Source organism: Aedes albopictus, chromosome 3 (assembly GCF_035046485.1).
Source record: "Aedes albopictus strain Foshan chromosome 3, AalbF5, whole genome shotgun sequence".
Taxonomy (NCBI): Eukaryota; Metazoa; Arthropoda; class Insecta; order Diptera; family Culicidae; genus Aedes; species Aedes albopictus.
The window spans coordinates 318,197,277-318,221,384 of NC_085138.1; the positions used below are offsets into that span (position 1 = coordinate 318,197,277).

Genomic DNA, 24,108 nt, shown 5'->3' on the forward strand with positions numbered 1-24,108 from the left:
CCCCTTCGGTGATGTCAACTGCCTTCGTTCACTTCGATCGGTTTTGGAGCTCCGGTAAGTATTCAGATGTCCACCTTCGCCAGAAATGTTGGAAGATGGTCTGTACTAACTGCCATCGCGAAAGCGTGTTCTGCTTGAGGTTCAAGTAGGACGGCTCACTGATTGCCTTCATCTCCCGACCAATAAGAAAATGTGCTGGAGTAACCGCGGTGTAGTCATTTGGGTCATCCGAACACGGTACCAAAGGTCGCGAATTTAGGACTGCTTCAACTTGGGTCAACGTAGTGTAGAGTTCCTCATATGACAGTTTGTAACCACCGACAATCCTCGTCAGATGGTGTTTCACCTGCTTCACCCCGGCCTCCCAAATGCCTCCGAAGTGGGGGCTCCGAGGCGGGATAAAGGACCATTCGATCCCTTGGCTTGTGCAATAATCCGTAATCTTCTTTGCTTGCAGCTGATCCTTGAATAAGCGCGCCAACTCTTCAAGCTCGGTCTGTGCCCCGACAAAATTCGTGGCATTGTCGGAAAACATCTTACAAGGCAGCCCCCGACGACTTGTGAACCGCCGCAAAGCAGCCAAAAACGCATTCGTCGTTAGGTCCGATACTAACTCCACGTGGATCGCGCGAGTCAGCATGCAGACGAATAGACTAACATAGGCCTTCGTGACCAGTGGCCGGCGACCTGCAGTGAACGACTTTATCAAAAAGGGGCCGGCGAAATCTACGCCGGTGTAGGCGAAGGTCGGCGCTGGTTGGACTCGGTAGGATGGTAAATCTCCCATGAGCTGGGACGTCTTCATAGGATTCGCTCTAAAACACGTGACGCAGCTAGCGATGACCTTCCGTATGGTTGACTTCACTCTCAACGGCCAAAACCGTTGACGCACTATCGCAAGAAGACCTTTCTGACCAATGTGCAAATTGGACTGGTGCATACTCCTTACGATTGCCACCGAAAATGGATGTCCGGCAGGCAAAAGCATTTGGTGTCGGCTGTCGTAGGCCACCAGAGCGCGTTTGATGCGTCCACCCACGCGTAACACACCATCGTCTGGATCGATGAACGGTTTCAGACCGCAGAGACGGTGTTTCGATTGACTTCCTTCAGCAATTAATCGCAGCTCCTGACGAAACGATTCCTTCTGCACACACCGTACTGTTACCAACAGAGCGGTCCTCAATTCCGAGACAGTTAGCGGCCCACTGATAATCGTCTCTTTTCTGCTAACAACGTATCGCACAAATCGAATCAAGTAGGCCATCGAACGGAGAATTTTGTCATAATCGTTCACTCTGTCAAACAGCAGTAGTCTCCCCATCGGAGGAGTGACAACCAGCGAGATACCAGTCTTCAGTTCCGGCACGTCTTCTTCCGCCAATGGTTCAAGTTGCACTTCTTCAATCGTATTCGTCTTTGTGATATTCCGTATCCTACATCTTATTGATATCACTCGATCGGTATTCTAAACCATCAAAAGGTACTTTCACTAGGAGCAACACACTATGGATGTCCATCTAATTACCGATCCTGATGTTGACTGACTCGTCGCTCTCACACACTCATATCAGGATACCACAGTCTTCAGCATGGGTGGTCCACCCCACCACATCACGTTGCCCAACAGCTTCCGAGGAAATTCACCACGTGAAATCACATCCGCTGGATTTTCGTGGCTCGGGACGTATCGCCAAGTATACGTACCCGTTACTCGTTGGATCTCGCTCACTCGGTTAGAGACATACAGTTGCAGGGCCTCCGGTGGTTTTCTAATCCAGCAGCAGACGATCTGAGAATCGGTCCACAGGTTCACAGATTCGAAGTCGATATCGATCGCAGCAATCGCCCTTTCAGTTAGCCGTGACAGAAGCACAGCACCTAGCAGCTCGGCACGAGGAGTAGTGATTGGCTTGCACTTACCCGTTTTCTTTGGAAGAATCCTGGATTTGCTGCAGATTAGATGCATGGTAACTGTGCCATTCTCCTGGATGACGCGAGTATAGAGGCATGCCCCATAAGCCACGTCTGAGGCGTCCGAAAACCCATGTAGCTGAATGGATGTGACGCCTTCCGTTGAAATCCATCTGGGTACGCGTAGACTGTTCAAGCAACTTAATTCGTCACGGAAGCAACGCCACTTGTGGATGATGTCCTGTGGGACGGGGTCGTCCCAGTCAACTTGTAGTACGCTGACCTCTCGAAGAATCAATTTCGCCGCAGTGATTACCGGGCCAACCAAACCCAACAAATCGTATATCTTCGCAACTTCACTGAGGATTTTTCTTTTCGTTGTAGCTTCCGTGTTGCCAGGGACGACAGAGAACGAAAACCAGTCGTCTAGAGGATTCCAAACGACACCTAGGGTTTTGGTAACGATCGAGTCCGCGTCACCTACCTTGAAATCCGTGCCACGGTGTTCCTTTTCAACGTGCTGCAGTATTTCCGGCCGATTGGCACACCATTTGTGCGTCCCGAAACAGCCCTTCGCCAACAATCCACTTACTTCTTGCTGTAATGTGCACGCTTCCTGGATGGTATGCGCACCACCAATCACGTCGTCCATATAGGTACTCTTTTTGATTACCCTAGCCGCTTGAGGGTATTCGTGCTGATGATCGTCTGAGACCTGGCGGAGTGCCATAGTCGCTTGGAAGGCCGACGATGCCAGCCCGTAGGTGACCGTCGAAAGCTCGTACACCACCAGTGGCTCGTTCCGATCGTAGCGCCATACTATTCTTTGGTATCGAGTGTCCGGGGGAAGAACGCCTACCTGTCGAAACATTTTGACGACGTCCACCGTGAAAACGTACCTGTAGCTTCGGTAGTTCAACAGGATAGAGAACAAGTCGTTTTGGATGTTCGGTCCTGACATCAGGGCGTCGTTGATTGCCACTCCCGAAGAAGACGCTGAAGAGCCGTCGAAAACGACCCTTAATTTAGTCGAGGTGCTGGTAGGCTTCACTACACAGTGATGTGGTATGTAGTAAGCGGAGTTCGGTGCCTCATTCTCGTTCACCGTTACTGCGCTCATGTGGCCGAGGGTTTCATATTCTCGCATGAAGCTAGCGTACTGTTCCTTGATTGCTGGTTCCCTGGCCAGTCGTCGTTCCAGCGAGAAGAACCTCTTCGTCGCCGCAGGAAGGGAATCGCCAAGCTCATTTTTCCTGTCGTTGAACGGATGGCGCACGTAATACCTTCCGTTCTGATCTCGCTGGTGGGTCTCACGGAAGTGCTCTACACAACGCTCGTCGGATAGTTGGTTCGGATGCTGGATCTCATCGCAAGCCTCAAGTTGGTAGAAGCTTCGTAGAATTTCGCTCAAATCTTCGTCGGCCGTTTGGCAGAAAGATCGAGCGATCACAGGCGCGTCAGACGGAACTATTCCACCGGCGACCCAACCGAACTCAGTGTCGGTGAGTAATGGCAGGTTCGATCCAAGCTTCAGCTGGTTACTCTTCACAACGTCCCAGAAGATTTCTGCACCAACGAGCATGTCGATGCGTCCTCGTCGGTTGAATTCCGGGTCTGCCAATTTGACGTCGACAGGAATGGGCCATGCTGCTACGCTGAAAGACCTTTCTGGAATGTCACCAGTAATCCTCGGTGCTACGAGGAATTCCAAATCAGCATGGAAATCTCCGGTGCGGGATTCGATTGTCAGGCGTGCCAAACGACGGATTCTTGTGTTCGTCCCGTTGAGACCACTGACAGTGTAGTCAACAGGTTCCTTCTTCTGAGCGACCAAGTTAGCGAATCGCTCGGTGACAAAATGCTCTGTCGATGCGGAATCCAGCAGGACCCGGCAGGGGTACACAACCGAATTGGAACCACGGACCCGCACCACCGCAGTAGACAGCAGTTTTTGCTTCGTTTGACATCCGACATTAACGCTGAGGGTCGTACCAGTGCCGACTTTGGGTGTGTCAACTTGGGTACCGACATCGGAATCCTTGCGAAGGGGTCGTGTATCTTCATGGGCGGTATTCGGTGCGGCTGTGACAACCGAATCTGATGTCCTGGAGCCGGGAACTTCGTTGGTGTGAAGCGATGAGTGGTGGCGCTTGCCGCAATCACGACAGCTGTGCGTTGAAGTGCAACCGTTCGTGCGGTGACCTCTCTGCAAGCAGTTGAAGCAGCATCCCGATTTCTTCAGCGTGTTATATTTCTCACTCACGTTCATTTTCTTAAAGCTCTCGCATTTCCATAGTTCATGAGCATTTTTGCATACAGCACACTTTAGTTCACTTTTTGTATCGGTTTTCAGTTCACTTGTGTTCACTAGCGTGTGGGCCTTGACCACCGCTTTCGGTTTCACACTTTCCACTTTGGTGTTCGATTCAATCTTCTCAATCACTTTACACTGTTCTTGCAGGAACGCAATCGTATCCTTGTAGCTGGGCAACGTGCCCGGCTTCTGCCGCGTCTCCCATGCGACTCTTGTTGCCTTATCCATCCGCGAAGAGATGATGTTGATGACCATTTGTTCGCCGAGACCTTCCAGTCTGAGGTTCAGGTTCCTCAAGGCTTCAATGTTTTTGTTGCACACGTCAAGCAACTTTCGAAGATTTGCCGAGCTGTCCTTGGTAATCCTCGGCAAATTGAACAAACACTCGATGTGCTTGTCGATGATAATCCTTCTGTCTTCGAATCTATCAGTCAGGAACTGCCAGGCAGCATTGTAATCATTGCTGTTCACAATGTCCTGGTCGATAATTCCAGCCACCGGACCAACAAGCGAGTTGCGTAGGTGGTAAAGTTTGATAGCTGGATCTTCATGCGGGTATCGGTTCATGATGGTCGTAAACATGGATTTAAACGAAAACCATCGTTCATACGACCCATCGAAGGTCGGCAGCGGCGCTTGAAGTGGGGGAAGGTAAGGCATGGCTGTTCCGAGTGTGACCGACGACGGCGGCGCTGCGACGGCGACGACATTCTTCTTCGTTGCCGCTTCTTGTTCTTCTTTTTGCTTCGTGGCCGCTTCCATCAGCATACTCAGCCGAATCGACAGATCGGTGTACATCGTCTCGAACTCGATGTATTTTGCTTCTTGTTCGGCTCGTCTCTCCTCAGAGAGGGGCAGGGCGTGGATCAAGTTTTGGAACTCGTTATATTCTCGGTACGATTGTTCGATTGTTTTTTGATGCAACCCAAGAAAATGCAAATTCATAATGTTCGGGTTGGGTGCACCATCACTGTGCTCGATAGCACTTTTCACACGCGTAAGTTTGCCCTTCACTGCCCCTCTCTGATGAGAGAGAGTCTTCAGCTGCTCCTCCATTTTAGACACTTCCTGCTTCGCTTTCTGTAGTGATTTCTGTTCGGCGACTGTTTTCGCCGGAGTGGACATGACGCAACACGATCACTCTCACTTATCCCGAGCGACGGCCATTTGCATTTTCGATGGCGTGTCGCTGCACCCGACCAGCGTTTCTGGTGAATGCTCGAATTCGACGATTTTTCGCGGAAAAAACACTCGCGTCGACGTTTTTCCACTACTTCTCACTTTATCCGGCCATAGAAGGACCAATGTGCCTTCCGATAAGCCGAGCGGACTGTATTTTTGGGGAAACTCGGAACCGAAATAAAAATGCGTCCGATTTACACGAGTTCAACTATGGTTATGATTTTATTCGAGAAAAATACATGTGTTGTGTATGTGTGAGGGTATTGTCTTCCAGCGCAGAGCTGGTAGCGGTAGTTGGATTCTGCAACAGGGGGTTCGGCTTCTCTCCTAACAGACCCCATGTAACACAACTGAGACGGTCTGGGCTGTGAATATTTGTTACGCTGAAGTTGAAGAATCAGCCTTTGATCCTCAACCTGCACATGGGTAACTCTCGCTGAGACCGTCCCACTACTTACACCATATCTTCAAAAATGTTTAAGGTGGTGATTTTCTGTAAGTCCCCCCCAAAAAAGTAAGAAAAATGCATTTGGTTAATCAATTTGATGGACCCCCCGTTAGTTAGAGCCACAACCATTTTTGCGGACCCCTCGATTTTGATCATTGAATTAAATGCTTTGGCTGTTTTCCTACTCTCCGCATTGACCAATGTGGCGCTAGCTTCTATGCGCGAAAAATCGCTAAAAGTAAATCGCAAAAATATTGTATGGCGAATAGCATCTAAAGGCGTATTTCTCGAAGTGAAACACATTATTCGAAAAAAATATTTGGTAGCGGTTGTGCACAATGATGACCGGTTTAGTGCCTACCAAAAATTTTTTCGATAAAAGTTTGTCATTACGAGAAATTCGAGTTTAGATGCTTTTCGCCATACAAAATAAAATGGATTTACTCCTGCTGATCAACTGTGGGCGCGCGCCAAGCTGGTAGTCCAATGTTTTCTCATTTAAACCGTTATAACTCACAAGTTTCTCCTAAAACCACCTTAAAACAAAATGTTGTTGAAAAGAGGAAAGATAGGGCTACTATTTACAGTTATAAAAAGTTGGGTCGGCCATATTGATTTTGGCCACCATCTTGGATTTTTATACCAAAACTTTTTTTCACCATGTTGGCAACCGCCGATTTTCAATATTTTTGCGTCGATCAAAAGCGGGGACATTTTTACACAACATATAAAAAAATTAGAGATGTATCTTTTTCCTATCAAAAGTTATCTGCACTTTTGTTAATCATGACACGTTTTCTTCATACATTCCATGCGCACCGACAACGACACCCAAAAGCATCAGAGAATACGCCTGCATGTATACACAACGGCACCTGCAGCCAAATTAGGGAAAATTTGAGGTTCGTTTCCGTTTTCATCTATTTCTCAATGATGAGGACATTGCTTTTTGAACTTTTTTGGTGTTTTGAAAAGCTGAAACTTTCAACTTTTAATTAGTGGATTCAGATTTTAAATAAATGTTCGTAAACACTGTAAAATAACGCTGCATTTATGTAAACAACCGGCACCTGGCCCAGTGCGCTAAAGTGTCATGATTATCAAAAGTGCAGATAACTTTTGATAGGAAAGAGATGCATCTCTAAATTTTTGATATGTTGTGTAAAAATGTCCCCGCTTTCGATTGACGCAAACATTTTGAAAATCGGCGGTTGCCAACATGGTGAAATAAGTTTTGGTATAAAAATCCAAGATGGCGGCCAAAATCAATATGGCCGACCCAACTTTTTATAACTGTAAATAGTAGCCCTATCTTTCCTCTTTGAATTGAAATTGAAAGAGTCATTGGAGGAATTTCAGGAGGAATTCCCCGGGGAACTTCTGGAGGAATTTCTGAAACAATATCTGGAGGAATTCTTGGAAATCCCTGAAGATATTCCAGGGTCCTGGTGGAATCCCAGGATGAATTCCTAGAGGAATTCTTGGAAGATTCCCTAGAGAAATTCCTGGAGGCGGGAGGAATCCCTGAATAAATTTTTGAATAAACCTTTCAACGCATTCCTAGAGAAATTTCTGGATGAATCCTTTGAGGAATTTCTAGAGGGATACCTAAAGGGATCCCTGGAGAAATTCCTGAAAGGCAGGAATCTCCAGTTCCTGGAGGAATCTCTATAGGAAATCCTGGAGAATCTCCTGGAAAAATTCCTGCGGAATTTGAAGAGCGGGAATTCCTAGAGAAATCCCTAGAGGAATTCTTGTAGGAATTTAGTGGAGGAATCTCTGGAGAAATTCCTGAAAGAATTGCTGGAGCAATCCCTGGATGAATTCCTAGAGAAACTTCTGGAGGAACTCCAGGAGGTATTCTTGGAGGAATGGAAAAATTACTGTACGAATTTCTGAGCGAATTCCTGGAGGAATTCTTTAATCATTTCCTGAAGATATCCCCGGAGAAATTCCTGATGAAATTCCTGGAGGAGTTGTGGGAGGAAATCCTGGAGGAGTCCCTGGAGAAATTCCATGATGAAATCCTGGAGGAATGCCTGGAGTAATCCCTTAAGGAATTCCTGGGGGAAATCCTATAGGAACTCTAGGAGGAACTTCTAGAGGAATTCCTTTAGGAATATCTAAAGGAGTGTCTGGATGAAATTCCGGAGGAATCCCTGACGGAATTCCTAGAGGAATCTCTGGAGGAGATCTTGGAGATCCAGATTCCTAGAGGAATTCTTGGGAAGGGTCCTGTATAAATTCCGGGAGGAATTCCTGGGGAAATTTCTGAAGGAATCCCTGGAGGAATTCCTGGGGTAATTATTGGAGAAATTCTTGGGGGAGTCAATTTCTGGAGGAATTCCTGGTGGAATGCTTGAAGGTAACCCTACAGGAATCTCTGTATGAATCCATATAGAAATTCCAAAAAAACTATCGGAATTGAAAGACGTCTTGATAGGTTGAGTAACGATAGTGGAATGACAAATTTATTAAACAACTAAATATCATTGCATACTACAAATGGTCCTGTCAATCGCGGATTGCTTCGAATCCAACACTCCTCCCTAATCCTCGATTCCTATTTGTAGCTTCATCGCCTTCAAGTTCTGATGCGCCAAAGGTTTGGTGAAACCGTCAGCAGCTTGTTTCTTGGTGTTGATGTACTTCAGCTCGATCGCACCGTTTTCCAGAGAGTCGTGTGCAAAATGGTATCGTATGTCGACGTGCTTCGTCCGGGGGTTGTACGATCCATTCTTCGCAACGCAGATCGCAGATTGATTGTCGCACAGGATGTCCATCTTCCGATTGCCAAAAATCTGCTCCAGCATACCTTGCCACCACAGCGCCTCCTGGATGGTTCTCGACATTGCCTTTGAACTCGGCCTCGCACGACGATAATGCAACAGTCGGTTGGCGTTTCACATTCCAGGATATGGCACCACCTTGCAGCAGAAACACGTACCCTGTCGTTGATTTCCGGGTGTCGACGTTCTCTTCTAATCCGCAGGCCCAAGCAGTATTTCGCCTCGCCAAGGTCCTTCATGCGGAATCTTCCGCACAGGAATTTCTTCAATGCCATCTTCAGCTTCTTGTTGTTGCTGAACAGCAAAAAATCGTCCACGTACACCGTTACGAACAGCATTTTGTCGCCTTCAATCTTGAAGTAGAGGCACGCATCCACTTTCGACCGCTCCAGTCCAAATTCTCGTAGAGCCGCATCCAGCTGCTGATTCCATACCCGGCTAGATTGTTTTAACCCGCACATGGCTTTCTTCAGTCTGCAGACCTTCGTCGAGTCCACGACGAATTCCTTGGGCTGCTCCATGTAGATTTCCTCTTCACCCAGTGTGCCTTGTAGGAAAGCGGTTACAGCGTCCATCTGATCGATCTCCAAATCGTGCTTGGCCGCCATTGCCATCAGGTACCGAATTGTTGAGTACCTCACCACTGGTGCGTAAACGTCCTCGAAATCGATGCCCGGCCTCTGCGAACATCCCTTGACAACCAAGCGGGCCTTGTACCGCTCGATTTGTCCATCAGCGCCTCGTTTGGTGGTAAACACCCACTTATTCCGGATGGCCTTCCGCTCCTTCGGTAGTTCTTGAAGCTCCCACGTCCCGTTAGTCTCGTGGGCTTCGATCTCCTACCGCATAGCTTCAATCCATAGGTCCCGGTCCGGTCGTTTCAATACCTCATTGTACGAAGTTGAATCGCTCATCTCATGGATTGGGTTGGTCTGTTGGGAAACGTTTTGGCGAGTGTGTGTGCTATACGAAACAAAATCACTATACTTGCCTGGACGGTGGCGCTCCCGACCGCTGCGCCTTAACCCATGCTCTAGGACAGCTGGGTTTACTGATTGCGGTGGGAGCGCAATGGCATCATTGTCGTCGGCGTCTTCAAAGTCGGTGTCCGATGAGCTGCCCTCCGAAGGTTCCGCCGGAGCAGTTGCTCCTCCCGAAATCGATCCACCACTTGCTACTTCCGGTTCATCCAGACGGCGATCTGGCACCCTCACTGGTGCTTCTTCGATCCATTCCGGAAATTCAATCTCGATGAACTCGACTGGATCCTTCTGTGCTAGCTTCTTCCGCTTCTGTTTCGGTTGATGGACCATCGCTGTTGCACCGAATGTCTTCAAATGGCCCAGATGTGGCTTCTTGCCCGTCCACGCTTCTTCCGGTGTCATTTCTCCCGCCAGCGCTCGTGTTGGGCTACGGTTGACGAGGTAAACCGCCGTGTTCACCGCCTCCGCCCAGAACCGTTTGGGCAGATTCGCATCGTTCAGCATGCTCCTCACTCTGTCCAGTATGGTACGGTTCATCCGCTCGGCTATCCCATTTTGCTCGGGAGTGTAGGGGCAAGTCTTCTGGTGTCGCACCCCGTCACGAGCCATACTTGCCTTGAATCTTGAATTCACGTACTCGCGACCGTTGTCGCTGCGTAGGACTTTCAGCTTGTTGCCCGTCTGGCGCTCCGCCACAGCCTTGAACTCTTCATATGCTTCGAAGGCTGGGTCCTTCGTCTCGAGCGTGTAGATCACCACCTTCCTCGTCGCATCGTCGATAAAACTCATGAAGTATCGGCTGCCGCCGATCGAGGGAACTTCAAACGACCCGCACAGATCCGTGTGCACAATCTCTAGCTTCTCTTTCGCCCGACTCTCGCTAGAAGGAAACGAATCTCGTGAGTGCTTACCTAGGATACAGGCAACACATTCCAGGTTATCGGAATTCTTTAAATGGATTCCGTCCGCCATCCTTTGGAGCTTCTGCAAACCTTGCTTGTTAAGGTGCCCCAGTCGCCTGTGCCACATGGTCATGTCTGCAGCCGTGTACGCTCGGTTGACCTCACGCCGGTTGAGCAGGTACAATCCTCGTTCCGCAATCCCCGATGCGAAAACTTCTCCGTCCTGGGTTAGAACATGGCATCCTTGCTTCGTGAAAAGCACTTCGAATCCCTTGGCACAAATTTTACTCACGGATAACAGGTTTGCCGCCAAGTCTGGAACTTCCAGTACCTCTTGCAAGGCCACGTCACCTTCAACGCAGTCCAAGTTGACCGTACCTCTTGCTTGCGACCGCATGGTTCCGTTTTTCGCCGTCCCGATTTGAAACGCCAGCTCTTGCTTGTCTTCGAATCCAGTTCCCACACGAGCCATGTGGGTGGTCGCTCCGGAGTCGAAGTACCACTCCTCTTGCTGCACGTCGCCGATGGCAAAAACTGCACACATTGCGCGTCCCTTGTTGCGCTTCGACGATCCGGGCTTGTCCGGGCAATTCGCAGCATAATGGCCAGGTTTATTGCAGGTTGTGGTAGTTTAGCAGATCAAGTAGGCCGAGCCCTTGGAATTATCATTATTAGTCGAGACGTCAACTGGGAGGAAGTACCACATTGGCGACGAAAGAACCCCCGCTTTCTTTGGATGAGTAGCAGAGCCTTCGGCACGATTATCAGCCAAACGACTCAGCCATTTTGAAGATCAAGACAATTAAAAATTCAAGATCGTGCAAGGACGTGCAAGTCCTGCAAGTGAAACTGATCAAGAATCATCATAAGATCAAGAAGGAACCCTCTCCTGATCTGATAAGACATGCGTGAAAAATCAAGCCAAACAGTGATTACCTTGGCAACGAACTTCGGTTCCCTGAACCGAAAAAAAAAACAAGTTCCTTTGCACGGAACTGCCCCAGGAACGGATTCTATCCGTTGAGTTGGGCGAAACGGTTGTCAAGTTCACCTTAATGGTGAACTGCCTCAGGAGCGGATGCAATCCGTTGAGCTAGGCGATAAAATTATGAAGTTCAGTCCCAAAGATGAACTGCCTCAGGAGCGGATTCAATCCGTTGAGTTAGGCGAAATATAACGAAGTTCACCCCAGAGGTAAACTGCCTCAGGAACGGATGCAATTCGTTGGCGATAAAATTATGAAGTTCACCCAACGGTGGACTGCCTCAGGAATGGCTTCAGTCCGTTGAGTTAGGCAACAAGATTTAATAGTTCACCTCAAAGGGGGACTGCTTCGGAAACGAAGTTTTCCGTTTAGACGAGATAGTGGTTCTGCAACGTTTCACTTTCTGTGCCTATATCCTCCTCTCCTCTTCTTGGCGTAACGTCCTCACTGGGACAAAGCCTGCTTCTCAGCTTAGTGTTCTATGAGCACTTCCACAGTTATTAACTGAGAGCTTCCTCTGCCAATGACCATTTTGCATGTGTATATCGTGTGGCAGGCACGAAGATACTCTATGTCCAAGGAAGTCAAGGAAATTTCCTTTACGAAAAGATCCTGGACCGACCGGGAATCGAACCTGTGCCTATATACAATCCTTAATTTGAGCGGTTGTAGTCTAAACACCCATCTCTCGATGTGACCGGGAGGAAATGTTGCGGTTAACGAACAATGGTCAATTTCGAAAGAAAGGGAGATGTGGTAGTTTAGCAGATCAAGTAGGCCGAGCCCTTGGAATTATCATTATTAGTCGAGACGTCAACTGGGGAAGTACCACACAGGTGAAACAGCAATCGTTCTTACCCTTGCTCGTACCGCCGCCCCTACGGCGCCTTTGGTGTTGCTCGCCGCTGTAGAACGCACCTTCTTCGTTGCTGCTCCTTGGTCCTTGCTTCGGCTTCACGTCCTGGAGGATCTTGGACTTGACAGCATCGACCGACAAAGCTTGACCCGATGCTTCCATACCCATCACCATGGGAGCATAGTATTTCGGCAGTCCCATCAGCAGCAACGATGCCATCCACTCGTCGCTAACGGCAAAATTCATCTCCGCCAGTTTGTGGCTCGTCGTTACCATGGCATCCACGTACGCTTCGATTGTTTGAAAATTTTCCAACCGAATCGAAGTTAGCTGTTGTAGCAAACTGATCCGCCGGTAGACTCCGTCATCTTGAAAAGCTTTCTTGAGCTGGTCCCAAGCTTCCCTTGCGTCCTTTGCGGTCATCACCAAGCTGTAGTTGGTCTTCTCCAAGCTAAGACAGATGGTGGCCAACGCCCGCTGCTTCGTGTCTTCATCAACGAATTCACCTTGTCGCGGCTCCACCGCGCTCCACGTGCCTTCCCGGATGAGGGTCATCTTCATCGAGAAGTGCGAGAACGCCCACGTCACGTAGTTTTCTCTTCCCTTGAGCTTCTCCAACGTCAAGGCAACACTGCTTCCGGCGGTCCGCGCGACCCGGCGATCCAAAGCCGCTACGCTTGATTCCGATCCCGTTCCGCTTCCAGCTTCTCCGCCTCCGTTGTTGGGCATCGTGGTAAGAGCTTCAGAACTACTTCTTCAGAAAATCTTCGGTTGAAATAAAACTGCTTGAAAATCTTCTGGCTATGTCCCGTTTCGCTGGGCCCATAACCTATCGGAATTGAAAGACGTCTTGATAGGTTGAGTAACGATAGTGGAATGACAAGTTTATTAAACAACTAAATATCATGGCATACTACAAATGGTCCAGTCAATCGCGGATTGCTTCGACTCCAACAAAATCCTTGGAGGAATTCTTCGAGGAATGCCTGGAAACCGGTCGACTTAAAAGGTAAATTTAAATCCTTTAAATATGTTGTAAGAGCTATAAGTGTTGTGTCCTGTCTCGCATCGCGTTCTATGTCTATTGCCTGGAGGTATTCCTGGAGGAACTCTTAGCGCAATCCCTAAAGGTTTCCCAAAAGGAAATCCTTGAAGAATGCCAGTAAGAATTCCTGGAGGAATCTGTAGACAAATTCTTGGAGGGAATCTGTATAGAAATTCCTAGAGGAATCCCTGCATAAATTCTCGGAGGAATCCTTAGAGTAATTCTTAAATATTTCTGGAGGAATGCCTCTATTGGAATTCCTGAAGGATTTTTTAGAGTAATCCCTGCAAGATTTCCCTGAGGAATTACTGGAAGAATGCTTAAATTTGCGGAGGAATTCCTAGAGTAATTTTTGGAGGAATCCCTGGAGAAACTTCTGAAGGAATGCCAGGAAGAATTCATGAGGGAATCCCAAGAGAAGTTTCTGAAAAATTACAGGAAGGAGGAGGAACTGAAGATATCACAGAAGGATTCTTGGAGAAATCCTGAAGGAATCCTAAGAAGAGTTCATGAAGGAACTCCTGCAGGCAACCCAATAGCAGTTCCTTAAGGAATCCCTGGAGAAATTCCTGAAGAAACCCCAGAAGGAATCCCGGAAGCAATCGCAAGAGGTATTCTTAAGGGAATCTTGAAACAGTCGCTGGAGCAAGTCCTGGATTAATACCTGGTGAAGTTCTTGAAAGAACTCTTAGAGGAATACCGGAAGAAATACCATGAGAAATGCCTAAAGAAATCCTAGGAGAGCTTTCTTAACGAAGAATTTCGGTATTAATATCTAGAAAAAATCTAAAAGAATCCATGTCTGCAGTAGTTTCTAGACGAATTATTGAAGGAATCTTTAAATGAACTCCAAGAGAATTTTTTGTAAAAATTTTTTGAGGAATTCCTAAGTTAATTTTTGAATAAATTTTGGTAAAATTTTCTGAAAAAAAATCTTGGAAGAAATTCCTGTTGAATAATTCCACATGGAAAATGGAGAAATACGTGAAAAAATACCTGAAGCAATATCTGCAGAAAAAAGTAAAAGGATTTCTGGTGAAATTCCTGAAGGAATCCTCAAAAAAAAAAAACACAGGAACAATTACTGGAGGAACCTCTAAAGATATCCCAGGGGAAATTCCTGGAGGAATGGCTGGTGAAATCCCTAGAGGGATTGTACAAAAAATCTCTGTAGGAATCCATGATGGAAGCTATGGGAAAATTGCTAGAGGAATTCGTCGATGCATCCTTCCAGAAGTATCTGTAAAAAATTCTGAAGGAATCGTGCGAGGAATTCCTGAACCATTTCTTAGAACATGCCCGGAAACAATTACTGTTCCGCAAGCTATCCATAGCAGCATATGGTTCTAGAAAGTTCTTTTCTTTGCCTACCGGAACTGGTTCCGGCATATCCGGATTGATTGAAGTGGTACTCTTAGAGATATTGTTACTTGACTAAATATATGTATTGTGGTTTTTGTGGAAATCAAGTTTGATAATTGTGGATATAATCCTAAATAATTGGAATTGTTTATTTCTTTAGATTTTTTCTGGAACTCCTAATTATTGATAATCTTGAGATGGCTCGAATTAAAACAAATCTAACGGCCAGGGGGAAGAGCGCTTTGGATCAGGTCGAAAAGGGTGCTCATGCACGTACCCACTAACAATGTTGGTCGTCGGCAAAACATAAATAGGAGAAACGCTATTATTGAGTTGCCTCAATAGCGTATCAGCAATTAGGAAATCAAGTGTTTGTGAGGCATCCACAAACATTCAATTTCTGAATCGCTGCCTGACGCAATGTCGAGAAGAGATGTCGTCGGCTTTTGAGCATTTGATGAATTCAATTGAAATCATTGGATACATACATACAACACATGCTCGAGGCATGGCATGTCAGTTTGCTATTTCATCAACAATCCGTTGCAACAGTTTCGATTTGATAAATTTTCTTTCAAAGAAATACTCTTTCGAAACATTTTAATTTTACTATTTTTTTTATTGATAATTTTTGAGTTTATATTATAATGGTTCAGTTTCGCTTGTGTATGCTTGTTTGAATACGCATATTTTGGATTTTTTTTTCTTTCTTTCTGCTGTTGAGTTGTTGTGGTTGGTTGTTGGAGATAATATTCATACGTTTTGGTAATTGGATTTTTTTCTGTTACTATATGCTTTAGAGTTGTTGTAGTTGGCTGTCCAGAGAGAAATTTTTGTTTTGTTTGTTTCATTATTTTGGTTGATTTTCCATTAGTAAAAGCGAGCAAATACAACTACATTCAATTGATGGATTATTATTTTGTGGTTTCTTACATATCGTTTCACTTCATTTTGCCTCCATTTCGTAACAGAGGAGCTTCCTTACTCACATATCTTTATATAATTAGTCGTGTGATGATTTTGTTTTACGTTCTTTTTTTCGCGGTTTCTTTGTTTTGCAAAGAGAGAGTAAAACCGATTTGTTCGATAGAATTCGAACGTTGTTTTTTAGTAACTAAAGTCCAAGTCGAGAGTCGATTCAGAAAAAGGAGGGTTGGGAAGCCGCTTACCATTAGGGGTAAGGCGGCTGGGAGGAAGCTAGATACACTCGAAAATAAGTAGCTACATGGGTGTCTTTGTACACAATTGCAATGGTTTTTGATTCGTATTCATTCCATTCGAAATGATTTCAAGTTTGTTGCTATTTTGTGTTGTTCCTGGTCTGTAAAGCGTATAACGTAATGTGTGTCTGGAATTGGATCGGAAAGTATAGCTACTCGCAAAGGTATCGCATATATGGCACTTTGGGGGATACAAAAGTCGACTGGTTGGCGGTAAAGAAAGAGTGCAATTTTGACTAGATCAATGCTTCGATAGTTGCCAACAGTTGGGAACGTTGAAAAGCACAAGTTGGAAAAATGGGGAGAAAGCAATTAATGCGTCAACGATGATAAGAAATGTACAACTGTACGTGTAAATAATAAGCTCTGTCTGTTTGTTTCTCTTTTTTTCTAATTCTTAATTTGGTACCGAAAAAATTTCCAACATTTGATTTTTGCATTCATTTGTTTGTTTGTTCGAACATTGTATTTCTTTTGTTTATCAACTTTCTTTATATTTTTGCATTTTAGTCTTATTCAACATTGTTTCCTTTTAATATTGATCTGTTCTTTGTTCTTAATTTCAGTAACTTGGCTATAGGTGGCAAAACACTGGGTTAATTTGCTTTTTAAATTTCACTTGATTCTGTTTTTTTTTTGTCGTATGCTTATGTATTGAGTGAGTACTAGAAATGCGTTTAAAGTTTAATTTTGTTCCTTAATTGCAATAGTCTTTAGTTTCCATTTTCATTATTTACGTGTTCACCGAATTGTTTCCTTCGATCACGTTCCGATATCATTCATCGTTTTTTTTTCGCTTCTCTTCATGTGTTTTACTTTTGAATCAAAATTTGACCGAAAAGATTTTTAGTCCGTTTACCGTTGAATTAAATTTATACAAGGAGGCAAACTTAGCGTTCATTTACCGAGAAAATAAGTCGAATCGAGTTGGTTGTGTCGTAGAGGACCGAAAAATTTCATCACACAGTATCAAAAATTTGTTCCTATTCACTTACATGGCTATGTTCAATAAATTACAAAAGTGATTACTTATCCGTTTTTTTTACTTCTTCTTCTTACTTTTGCCTTAATGCTTCGTAATAACTGAGTCCGAGTCGGTTTATACGTTTGCTGCTCTTCGCTTCGTCTCCTTTGCTCTCTTTGCTGTCGTTTTGTTTGTGTGTATGCGTTTTCTTCTTTTTCTTTTGTTTCATAGTGATTACTTTGAGTAGGAAGTATTTATAATCGTTTACAGTGTATTAGTTATTAGTATTTTTTTTCTTTCCTTCTTCATTTATTATATATAATACCTAGCAAAAAGGATACCATTATTCAATAATATATAAATGCTTTTCATTCTGCGATTTCTGCTCTTCTTTTTCTGGCGATGGCGGCGGCGGTTTTTGGAAAATGGTCGCTTAGGGTGAAAGTCACAGCTCGAGGCCAAGATTGGTGCACAAAAGGACACAATTTTTACAGGTTTTTGTTTTCGACTTATCATATCTTATAAAAGTCCGTGTGCGTGTACTACTTAAGCTAAAACTAATGTTTTTCAGGTTAGGTTTGCAGTATGAATGAAAGTCTGGAACATATCCAGTGTGACCAGGTTGATCCCAAGAGGTCAGAAAGACTGTTTTTCCTTCACGTTTTGACAAATCATGAAATTTAAGGTGTCACTCGATTGGCCTGGACAATATTGTGAGAATGACCACTTCCCTGGGGCATCCGGAACACATCCAGTGTGGCCAAGTCTATCCTAAGAGGCCACGAGAGCCTACAAAGACAATTTATTGTCATGTTCCGATAAGTCATGAAGTTTTATGTGTCTCACGATTTTAACAATACTCTGGAAATAATCACTTCCTTTCGGTCATCCGGAACATATCCGGTGTGGCCAGCTTGATCTCGAGAAGTCATGGGAGTCTAGATTGATTGCGTTCCTTAACGTTTCGACCAATACTGAAATTTGAGGTGTCGCATGATTGATTTAAACAACATTGTGAGGCACTTTCCTGGGACATCCGGACATATCCGGTGCGATCAAGTTGATTTCGAGAAGTCATAGAAGTCTAAGTCCAGAACATATCCGGTGTAGCCAGGTTGATTTCAAGTAGTCGTGGGGGTCTAGATTGGCCAATTGAACTGTTTTCCTTAACGTTTCGACCAATCATGAAATTTGAGGTGTCCCACGATTGGTTTACACAACATTGTGAGAATGACCACTTTCCTGGGGACATCCGGAACATATCCGGTGTGGCCAGGTTGATCTCGAGAAGTCGTTTGAGTCTAGATTGACTACTTTCGTTCACATTTCGACCAGTCCTGAAATTTGAGGTGTCCCACGATTGATGTTTATAACATTGTGATAATGACCACTTCCTGAAGACATCCGGAACATATCCGCTGTAACCAGGTTGATCTCGAGTAGTCGTGGAAATCTAGATTGGACAATTGAACTGTTTTCCTTCATGTTTCAACAAATCATGAAATTTGACGTGCCGCACGATTAATTTTAACAACATTGTGAGACACTTTCCTGGGACATCCGGAACATATTCGGTGTGATCAAGTTAATTTCGAGAAGTCATCGAAGTCTAAGTCCGGAACATATCCGGTGTGATTTCAAGTAGTCGTGGGAGTCTAGATTGGACAATTGGACTGCGTTTGTTCACATTTCGACCAATCATGAAATTTGAGGTGTCTCACGATTGATTGGTTAAGACAACATTGTGAGAATAATCACTTTCCGGGGGGCATCCGGAACATATCCATATCCATATGATCTCGAGTAGTCATGGGAATCTAGGGCCCATATAGCCGAGGCGGTAAACGCACGGGTATTCAGCATGACCATGCTGAGGGTGACGGGTTCGATTCCCGGTCGGTCCAGGATCTTTTCGTAAAGGAAATTTCCTTGACTTCCCTGGGCATAGAGTATCTTCGTGCCTGCCACACGATATACACATGCAAAATGGTCATTGGCAGAGGAAGCTCTCAGTTAAAAAACTGTGGAAGTGCTCATAGAACACTAAGCTGAGAAGTAGGCTTTGTCCCAGTGAGGACGTTATGCCAAGAAGAGGAGGAGGAGGAGGGAATCTAGATTGACTGTTTTTGTTCACGTTTCGACAAATCCTGAAATGCCACTCGATTGACCTAGACAACATTGTGGGATTGATCACTTCCCTGGGGACATCCGGAACATATCCGGTGTGGCAAAGTTGTTCTAATGAAGTCATGGGAGACTAGGTTGACTGTATTTGTTCACTTCCCAAACCAATCATGATATTTGAAGTGCCGCACGATTGGTTTTTACAACATTGTGAGAACGACCACTTCCTTGGGGACATTCGGAACATAACCGGTGTGGTCAAGGTGATCCAGAAAGGTCATGCAAGGCTGGAAGGACTATTTACTTTCATGTTTCAATAAATCATGAAGTTATAGATGTTTGATCCATAGACGTTATTATTTATAAGTTCATTTAGTTGACAGGCTCAGGCGCTATGTCACTTGACGGAGCCGAAAGCAAAACCATGTTATTGAGACTTGAAAAGTCGATTATAGCGTGACTTCTTGCATTGTTTAGTTCAATTCGTGTTTTGAGGATCCCAAAAAGACACTGTCGCATGGATTGCCTGACATTTCATACTAGAAAACCTAACCTAAAAAATAAACACATACTCATTACTACGATCGGGTGCTCTATGCTCTACTGCGCATTCTATTGGTTTCCCAACTTTTCTATCTCGTATTTTTCTATCGAACACTTCCTCCAAACTACCGAGGAAGGGACAAAAAACGTTCAAGCAGCAGCAGTTAAAAATTGAGCAATTTTGTCGATCAGTTCTTCAGACGTTTCGTTTCTTTTTGTTTATCGTTTCGTTTTCTTTTTCTTTTTTTGGTATCGTCGTGGCAATATACACACGCACCTTTCTAACCACTACTAGTTTAATATCCGTTTCAGCGTTTTAAAACTTTTTTCTTTCCAAAATTTTGCACTTATCGAATAGTTCTACGGGTAAGGAGACACAAACACTTAAACGCTAAAATGGGGATATGCTCGTTTGGAAGCAAAATTAAAGCTTGTTTTGTTAAACTAGAAAAAAAAAACTGATTAAAAACCTAAACCTAAAACAAATTAAACCCTGTATGGTGGTGATCGAACCTAACCTAGAAAATTATCATAGATAAACGCACTCAACCGGGCCAGAACGCGGACCTGCACCCCAAACGATCCAGTTGTAGTTCACCAAAACCGCCCAGTTTGCGCCTATGCCGCAGATTAATGGGACGATGAAATTACATTCACTGCGATTCACTGTTTTTTTTTTTGATAGCCAATTATAATTACAATAGTTTTTCTTATCTGTATCTGTTCTGTGTTTGGTAATTACTTACCTTTTGAGAGACAAATATGTCGCACGAGTCCGTTTTTCTTTAACCCGAACGAAAAGAAAAAGTCTTGACTCGCGGTCGCTTCAACATGTACTTCTTACACAAATGTCACGGTTTCCTTTTTCGCGTGTACTTTTCTGTTTTTTTTCTTAATCTTATATAACGCATGTTTTCCACACCACTTTTTCTTCAGCCTAGTTAGAACATCATTACATCGTAATAATTCTCCTTTTTAAATGTTTGATTGATTTTGTTCTTATTTTTACTCATCAATTTTACTTGACGAGTTTTGTTGTTCTGTAGTAGTAGTATTAGTAGTATGTGGTTCGTATCGTGTTTGTGTGAGTGAGTTATCGAAAGAGGGTTAGAGGGTTAGTCGATAGTTTGTTTTAATTCTGGGCTAGGATTGTTTGGTTTTAAGTCTAATTTAATTCATAGGTTGTCGAAAAACATTTGTCCCGATACTATACTACAATAATGACGAGAGACTGGAGTATGAAAATGTGTGATGTCTGTGAAATCTGGAGAAAAATGTTTTTATAGTGCTTTGGCGTGACTTTCCTCGACCCGAATCGTTTTGTTAAAAGCGATATAACGTTTAAAAAAATCTATAAAATTGATCACAAATCAGCACTTAATAGTTAATATCAATACACAATCAATAGCGAAGACTGAAATATCCTTATACATATGTCAATTACATACACGTAACTAGTATAAAACAGACACCGAACGCAGAAAACCTTCACAAAATACAAACCGCATGTAGGGCTGCCACTCATGGGAATACAAATACATACACAATTCGGTTCGGATTCGGCTCTCACAAGTAGCTCGGCTTCGTTCGTTTTCGCCATAGCGACAGCGATGAGGAGGAGCATGGCTTCCTTCGACCGCTGCTGAAGACCCCAATCGAACTGCTGCTCACGTAGCTGGTGTAGTCGGTAGCACTTGTTATGTAGAGGTTATGTTGCATCAAAGTCACGCGCACGCGAGTAATGTATGTATACGACACGATGGTGTAAAATGGTAGCGAGTTATTTCTTTCAAATGATGTAGCGCGATACGTATGGTTGTTGAAGCATGTTCGGATGGTCTGGGGAAGTGTAGCAGCTACTTACGGGTTCTGGTTGTGAAATGGTTCAAAAATTGGTTGGATTCTACGGGGAGGACTACCTGGTTAGGTCCTCACATCGTCATCAGTCGTTTACAGATTACACTGCCATAGTATCGTAGGCTGTGAGTCCTGCACTGGCGGGGGCTGCTGTTTGTTTGGCGTACTTGGGTTTGACTTCGTTTCTACAATGATAGACAAGATAGGAAGACCAAGCGTGCATATCGCAGGAGCACGCGGGACAGAAGACGCGATGTTATTAGCTGATCTATCTATAGCTTAGGGTCTACTTGGGTGTTAGGATTTCCCTTTGAAGGTTAGTACAAAAGGGTTGCTCTTGGGGTGCGTAATTCAGAGGATACTGGGAAGGTGAAGGTGATCGTTAGGATTGCTCTTAGAGGTTAATATTGCATTTGCTGTGCTGAATTGCAGTAAATAGACCTTTATGTTCTAGGGAGGAAGATGCAATAATTTAGACACATGCCGAACGACATGTTTTCCGGGAAATCAATTTCTGGCAAACAGATTTTTCAAATGGTGTGAAGATTCGTGCAGATGTTGCATTGTATCCATAATACAGCTATACAGTTTACAATGTACAGAGATTCAGTAAACCGTTTTAAGCTTCTACAATATTCAGCGTGAAGTAATTAGTTGCAAATTCTTTAAAAAGGTTAATAGGCATATTTTTGATTCGTAGTTCTCCTTAAAATAACATTCCAATAAAACGGTGAAGAATGCAAAATGGAAGACGATGGGTTGAAAAACGCTTCACCCAACAAGATAATATGTAAAAAAGTTTCAAAAAAACGCTCTCATGAACTACTGTGAGTTGCTCTCTACAGCACCTTCTCACGGAATACTCTCAGAAACTCTCCGGCAATCCCTGAAGCACTGGGCGCTTTGGAAGAAAGTAAATCGCTGGAGAATATGATGCGTTTGACAACACTTGAAGAGGATTTCGTGTAGGAACCTGTGAAACAAATTAATTTTCCGAGAAGTCCCCCGAGCAATTTTTGGAGGAACTTATTGAAATTTCAAACATTAAACTGTATGACAATTCTGAAGGAATTCCGTTATAATTTCTGAAATATCAGATTAAAAATGATCAAGCATTAGGTAAAGCTATACTGTAGACGTTAGATAACTGCAACATGTCGCATAAGAATGCACGCAGTGCATCGTAGAAAGTGTTGTTTTAAGTATAAATAGGACGGAGGTACAACTTTCATCGCATATAATGTTATTTTTTGGACTTATTGCGGTATATCTGTCCGCTGACCGATTACTTTTGCACATTTTGGTTGTTAAGCTCAGACCTATGATTGTAAACATTTTATACCTCGTGTACGCAAATTCAGCACAGTTTTAGCTCTGTGTCGACTATCAGAATTAAAAATATGAACAAATAGGAGGAATAGGTACTATTCAGTCTCCAGGGTCTCCAGTTTGCTTAAGTAGTCGCAGCGTTTCTCAAACTATGGGTCGCGAGCTACTGGTGGATCGCGGGCTGAATTTTTTGTGGGTCGCGAAGGCTTGGGCGATATTGCAGTAAATGTTTCAATATATGTCAGGTGATAGCCATTTTACATTCTACAAATACTCTCTTTGACAATCTGCAGAGAGTTATTTCTAGAAATTAGGTTTCTCCTCAATTCTAGTCAAACTTTTGTGTTATAAGTCTTAGTCTGAAGTATTTTGAATATTGAAACTATTGTCTGCGCTCTGTAAACTATTCTGAAACTATGAGTTTTCAGTTTTAAGATTCTTGTAAAAGTTTATTACAGAAATCAAAACAGATCAAAAGTGATTTTTTTAACCGTAGTGTGGCCGGCAAAAAAAAACACCCGTAGAATGCCAAAAAAAAAAAAACACCCGTAGAAACTGAAATGATCATATCTCCGTCAATCGGTGGGATTTTATTTTTTTGGCTCAACAATGTGGGATTCAATATGGTGTTAGGACATGCTCCCGCAAATCCGGATTTTCCGAAACCTACAGTCATCAGATCGGCGCAACCAAATAGTTTCTAGATAGATAATGAGTTTCTGAGTTAAATAAGCCAAAAACTTTTAAAATCGGTGAAAAATTGACAAACAGACGAAACACTCTTAAAAACGGTTTGGCACATGTATTTTACGATCAATTCAAATTTGATTTAATTTCCGCGATTCGTCCACCAGAGACGTTTACCAGTGTAGACGTTGTTAAATGATGCAAACGTAAATTACAGACGATTTGTGTAGTAGTGTGCGTATCAGATAAACGTCAAATCGAAATCCATTATGACCGACAGTGTATCGCCCGGTTCTACCAACAGGTGGCAGTGTGCTCATGAAAAAGACATCAAGCAATAGTTTCTGTAGAATTCCCTCTAAGAGTTACGTCTGTGTAATATCTAACAACATTTAGATTTGAATTAGCATTGAGTTAAAATTCACGTGATAAAATTATGGTTTACGTAGAATTTGTTTTGATAGTCAACGGCCTACTAAAACAGCAGCGTTACATTGTATTTAAACTCTTTAATTCGTCTTACCAGAATTGTATGTTGTGTACACACATTACAAAAAAAAAGTTCATATCCCCTTTACGGATTTTTTCAAACATACATTCAAAG

The 24,108-nt window shown here is 44.0% G+C and overlaps 2 protein-coding genes across 51 annotated transcripts in view; both read right to left on the reverse strand.

Moving 5' to 3' along the window:
- Positions 1-28: 28 nt before the first annotated feature.
- Positions 29-5,353, reverse strand: LOC134290819 (uncharacterized). The gene is made up of 2 exons (XM_062858024.1): positions 1,580-5,353; positions 29-1,417 (listed from the first exon to the last, which is right to left on the reverse strand). Exons 1-2 carry the CDS (start codon positions 5,351-5,353, stop codon positions 29-31), a joined length of 5,163 nt encoding a protein of 1,720 aa, XP_062714008.1.
- An 11,457-nt stretch (positions 5,354-16,810) lies between these two features.
- The window catches only part of LOC115262726 (cell adhesion molecule Dscam2), a 232,095-nt gene continuing 224,797 nt past the window's right edge, over positions 16,811-24,108 (reverse strand). For all 50 annotated transcript variants that reach the window (XM_062842651.1, XM_062842638.1, XM_062842642.1 and 47 more), the window contains one exon: positions 16,811-21,673. In XM_062842651.1, coding sequence (XP_062698635.1) covers positions 21,589-21,673 — 85 coding nt within the window. In that variant the 3' untranslated portion in view covers positions 16,811-21,588. The remainder of the gene's footprint in view (positions 21,674-24,108) is intronic.